Source organism: Primulina eburnea, chromosome 7 (genome assembly GCF_022965805.1).
Source record: "Primulina eburnea isolate SZY01 chromosome 7, ASM2296580v1, whole genome shotgun sequence".
NCBI lineage: Eukaryota > Viridiplantae > Streptophyta > Magnoliopsida > Lamiales > Gesneriaceae > Primulina > Primulina eburnea.
Window position 1 is genome coordinate 10,715,262 of NC_133107.1, and position 6,486 is coordinate 10,721,747.

General features: G+C 27.4%; 1 protein-coding gene across 1 annotated transcript; it reads right to left on the reverse strand.

Moving 5' to 3' along the window:
• Positions 1-1,306: 1,306 nt before the first annotated feature.
• Positions 1,307-2,424, reverse strand: LOC140836135 (uncharacterized). The gene has a single exon (XM_073201545.1). It carries the CDS (start codon positions 2,286-2,288, stop codon positions 1,761-1,763), a length of 528 nt encoding a protein of 175 aa, XP_073057646.1. The 5' UTR covers positions 2,289-2,424; the 3' UTR covers positions 1,307-1,760.
• Positions 2,425-6,486: the final 4,062 nt, after the last annotated feature.

Below are 6,486 nucleotides of genomic sequence, written 5' to 3' on the forward strand. Positions count from 1 at the left end.
ATTGATAATATAATATTAATAGTACAGATGTGTCCTAAGTCTGCGAGAAAAAAAAAATGTAAAAACAAATAATTAATGCTGCTTATAAGAGAGACAATGACAGAAGAAGATGACAAATGTCAGTTGAGGAGAAAAAAAATATCTGGAAAACATGAGAAGCCAAATGAAAGAAGCCAATACTTATTTTTCCCGCTGATAAATTATCATAATTTTTTTAAAAAAAATAATAAAAAATTTGTTGATATTTATTTGATTTTTTGGTTTTTCTAATATATTTAATTCAAAAATCTGAAAAACTATTTGTCCACCAACCATTATATTCTGAAGAATAATCAACTAAACATACAAACATAAATTAAAAATAAAATTTTAGTCTATTTGTGGTCTTTGTATGTGTTATAGAGTATGTTTCTTATGAGATGGTTTCACGAATTTTTATCTATAAGACGGATCAACCCTACTGATATTCACAATAAAAAAAAATACTCTAATCATAAAAAAAAAATTCATAAATTATCCAAATAAGATATTTGTATCACAAAATGAGACTCATGAGACCTTCTCACACAAGTTTTTGCCTATTTTATATAATTTTAGGTGTTTCTCCTTCGATTTTTCTTTCTCTAGGTGCATTTTAGCTTTTTTAAGTAAATATTTTGTGAGACGATTCCATGAAATTTTATTTTTGAAATAAATAAACTATGTTCATGTTTATAATAAAAAAAAAAACTAATACAAAAAACAATATTTTTTATTAGTGATACAAGTTTATTTCACAAAATTAATCTGAAAATAAAAATCATCTTTCTATGATATTATCTTCTAAGAATTTTTATTTGTTTGTCCACTTTACTGTCTACATGTGTACGAAGTGTTCATCGGTTGGTTCGATTTTGTTTTCGTTTTTTTATTTCGATTTTTTCAATTTTTGATTTTAAAAATATATAATCCGATATCCGAATCATTTTTCTTCGGTTCAGTTCGATTTTCTACCAAAACGATTTGATTATTTTGATCGATTATTTCAATTTTGATATAATTATTTAAATTAATAATATACCCATATATATATATATATATATATATATATATATTATAAAATATAATATATTAAATTTCTATATTTCAATTTTCTTGTATGTACAAAAGAAAACATAGCTGCTACTCCATAAAATATCCTTTCGAGTTTCGAGGACTCCTCCACACAGCTTTTTCTATTATGATTTATTGACTTACTTAATTTTACAATTTATTAAATTAATTATATAATTTACTCGATACAAATGGCGCTCTTTCAGGTATAAAATAAAATAAAAAACGGACTCATTCGGCTGACTTATATAATTTCCCTGCTGTTCAGTATTTGGCGACAATTATAACTTCAATCATACACCAAACAAATACGATATACAGCAATTTAAATTTATTTATATTTTATTGTATATCAAAATGATATGTGTTTGTTAGAATAATGAATTTGAGAGAAGAATATAAATTTTTTTAATAAACATTTTTTATATCTTATTTAAAAAATTTTAAAAATGGTATTGCCAAATTTAAACGTAAATTAATACTACTAAATATTATTAATCTTCGGATTTTCAAATTATATATTAATTAATTTTAATATATAAAGAACTTTAATTTTTTTTTCCCGCTGAATTATATTATATTAATAAAAATTAATAAACATATCCTTTTTTAGCAATATTAACAAGATAACTTTCCCCTAGCCAAAAAAAAACGAAGAGAAAACCCTATTAGGTCGGCAGCGTCTCGGGTTTCCATGCTAAATCACCAGACGCGAAATCCGATAGCTCAAACAACCGATCCAACACCGCGAATTCATCGCCGCATCCCTCCGCCTCCCCTATCCCGAGCATTAACTGGTCGTACCCCGGAATCTCGCCTTCGAATCCCCAAGTCTCACCGCCAAGCTCCGACATCTCCGACTCAGCTCGAACCAGCTGAGCTTCCACATCCGGCGACGAAGAAGTCGTTGGCGGCAGCCCAAGCTCGTCGTCAGACGCCTCCAGCAAATACCCCAGCACCGGCTGCTTATCACCGGGATCAGAAGTCACATCCAAAGACGCCGGAGAACTCCTAATCTCCTCCTCGAAGCTCCTCATGTAAAAGTCCAGATCTTCAACCTCGGCGCAACAGTCAGCCTCGTCATCCTCCAGGAGATTCTCCCGCAGTTTTTTCACCTCCGGCGAGTCGATCTCCGCCTGGAACGAGTCCTCCTCCGACTCATCCCGCGGACGCTTCTTCATCTTCGAATCCTCCATTATGTCATGCGCGCAAAATCAAAATCAAAATCAAACGAAACCTCAACAAACTGCACTGCACTGCACTGCAATTCTTTGTTGTGTTCTTTAATTAATTTGTAGAGAGAGAAAATGAACGTTGGAGCGGTGGAGAGAGGGGGGAGCGGTGTCGTATTTATAATAGGGGAAATGATATGACGTCAGAGTGGTTGTGGGCCCGCGATGATATCACGGACGCCTCGGTATTCGGGTGCGGAACCTTTTATTTAATGGGATTTAAATATTTGTTTGGAGTCCGTCATAATGTGGGACCAAATCACTATGTTAACTTCTTGTGCGACACGTTACTTTTGTCATGCAGACAAATCTCCAAAAAATATAATAAATATTATGAAAATAGATTTTTTTATTATAAGATTTTACGAAATCTTTATAGGTGAGTTATATTAATTTTATCGATATTTATAATAAAAAATAAAAATTTAGTATAAAAAATAATATTTTTTTTAAATTACTCATATAAAATATATGTCTCAAAAAATACAAAACGTGTGATCGTCTCACACAAATTTTTGCCTTATTATTATGTTATAAATTATAAATTAATCACTTTAAGATATAATATTATATGCATATAATTTAGTTTTAATAATTGAACTCTTTATTCGATAATAAATCTTAATAAAAATTTAAAGTTTTATAATATTTTATAATAAAATTGTTTGTTAGGCCGGTTTCAATTTGAACATGTACACTTTTAATTAATTAATTAATTAATTAAGAATTAGAATCGTCTTTTTTTGAATTACTGCCGAAGATATAATATTGTTTTAGAATTAGAATTGTCTTTTTTTACTTGGCAAGATATAATATTGTTTTTTTAATTTATTTGCGCGACCTTAATATATTACAGATAAATGAAATATATATTTTGTATCAGATTATGGAGATTATGTTATTTTTTTACGCGACTTTAATATATACTTTAAGCTTTGTCATATTATAATATTTTGGAAGCATATAAATGAAATATATCTTAAATGATACCATATATATTGTACAAATTACTCAATATATATGAGACAAATACGACGTTGATTTAACATCAATGTGTGTAATTTTACAAAACTTTCGATATGAAAAATATTTAATATTACAAAAATTAAAATTAAAATTTGACAACATTAATAATCAAAATCGACAAATATATATTAAAAAATGAAGTTTCCTTATTAATTTTATTTACGAGTTTATTCGAGATTTTATCGAGACTAAACGAGCTTGATAAATATGAATTATAAATTTATATTTAAATAAACTAATTAAAATATATATTATATAATTAGAAAAATATAATAATCTTTTTAAGATTTGTAATTTTAGTTAATAAATAAATTTAATATATTTTTTATATTATTTCCATAAGTAAATTGTAAATTTTATAAATCAAATATCAACTATTTTTTTTCTTTAACCAAGAGCGACTCATGAACCTACTAACGAATTAGTTCACGAGCTAAAGAGCTCAATATTATAAAGTTTGAGTTCGGTTAGTCCATCCTAACGACAATCATTAAACGAACTTGAATTGAATCGAGTTTTAAATATGTCACAAACAACTTTGATGTATATTTACATCCTTAAATTTATCTTTAAAAAACAAAACATAAACAGAAATTGAAAACTGATGGCACTAAAATCTCTCATTAATTTTTAAAATTACAATATAACCATAATTTACTTATAATCATTGCAAATTTCAGTATGATTATCTGTTGTTTAAAATTATGATATTACTCATATTTAATATAAATCAATTAATTAAAAAATTGTATAAACACACAACGTGTGTGTCGGTCCGCTAATAGGCAAAAACTTGTGTGAGACGGTCTCACGGGTCGAATTTATGAGACGGATCTTTTATTTGGGTTATCCATGAAAAAGTATAATTTTTTATGCTAAAAGTATTACTTTTTATTATGTATATGGGTAGGGTTGACCCGTCTCACAGATCAATATCCGTGAGACGGTCTCACATGAGACTCACTCCCGCTAATATAGGTGATGGTTGAAGAAAAATGTTAAAACATACGAGTCGTCGAATATTAAAGACATCAAAAGAACCACCCTTAGGCTTCGACGCGCTTCAATCACATCTATTTTTTAAAATAATAAAATAGTTTTATTTTTTAAAATATTTTCAGCTCCATGCTAAAAATTAAAAATATAACAACCCTCACAAATCACATTCAATTCACGTCTATTGGTTTATTTATTATTGTAAGTTATAAAATAATGCAACTTTAAGGTAAAATTCGAAAATTTTAAAATTATGTCGAATATTTAGTTGATATTATTTGACTTGCGATTTATCCTAAAAATCTATTATTGTGAATTTTGAAAAAAATAATCAATTGATTGAAATATTTAATAATTACTTATGTTGTAATTATTATTAGACTTGCGTTTTTCAGTTAGAAATTAACAAAAAATTGAATACATACAAGATTTGAAAGGATACTAAGAGAATGAAAAAAATAAAAAATAAAAACTATCAAATAATTTTTAAATAAAAAAAACAGACATCGACGAGTAAGGAACATACAACAATTACAGTTTAAGAATGACCAAAATATCGGTTTCAACCAAAATAACCGACCAAACATAATTAATTTGAAAATTCGGTTCGGTTATTCGGAAGTTCGGTTTTAGTTTTTAAAAATATCAATTACTTATGTTTGGTTTTATTTTTTATATAAAATTCCGGATGACATAATTTTTACCAATTTTTAATAAAATTAGTTTATTGGGAAATAAAACTCGAATTAAATTTATATTTTTTAATTAATAAATGTAATTTCATTTAATTCAATTTTCATATTATACATTTCAAATTAAAACTTGATTTTTAGATATAAAAATTCTAAAAATTTGGTTAATTCCATTATCGACCGGAATAACATATTTTTTTTTCCCGATTTTCATAATAATATTCAGCTGATTCGATTTGTCGAAAACAAAATTCGATTAATAAAATTTTAGAAAATTAAGTTCGATTTTAACAAAAAACCGAGGTACATGTCACGTGTAATGTACTGATGCTAAAAGGAAATATGTCACGACCACATGCTAATCATATACGACATCGTTTTCCCTCGCCTCCACCGACTCTACCTTTTTTTTTCTTTTCTTTTTTTCAAAAGTACGATAGCAATGTGTCAAGATTTTACAAGATGGAATTGGTTTGCAATTATTATAAAGTTGTGTTCATTAAAAATAGGGAAAACAAATTTCAATTAATTATAAAAGTAAACATGATATTTCATTTTTTTACAATTTTGTTTATTTCATATATTTAATAGCGGTGTATAAATTTCTTTTCATTGTTAATTTTTAAAAAATTTTTAAAATAAATTAAGAGTGCAAGAAACAAATCTAAATTCGATTAATTACAATTTTTTCCAAAAATATAAGAAATATCAGCTTATTACGTACAGATCCATAAATTCCAGAAATTCATGCTTTTTTTCGAAGTCAAGCCTGGAAGAAAATTAAAACCTATTATATTTATAAATTTAGACTAGATTCTACGTTTCAAAAGGGAAGTATGCAATAAAATCTTGCAAGCAAAAGCACACACGACATACTAACAATATTGAACGAGTAAGATAATAATATTCAAGAATATATATATATATATATATATATATATAGTCTTCTGGATGGTGTCGTGCAGGTCGGGCAGAGGTTTAGTACGGATCTGCATGGATAAACATAAGTTAAAGGGTGACAAACTTATATATATATATATATATATATATATATATATATATATGATACAACGAAAAAATTACTTAGGGTCCGATCCGGTGAGCAAAATCTTCCTGATGGCGTCATGCGGGTCGAGCAGAACTTTAGTACGGATCTGCACATATGGATATAAGTTAGATGTGTCGAACATATTTTGGACGTAGTTTTTCCGATGCTTATTAAGTCAATAATTAGACAAAACAAAAGTCTGCGATAAAAGTTGAGTTGAAGTGAATGTGTAGAATCATGAGATGTAACTGCTATTTATAGACTTAGGAGGAACTAGATATCTTCTATAGAAAGAACTTTGGTAAGCTTTGTTCCTTTGGATTCATGATTTGTTATTGGATTTCTAAGGTCTAGAAAATTCGAATTATGTAACCGACTGCATGTAATCTAGAGTTTACTA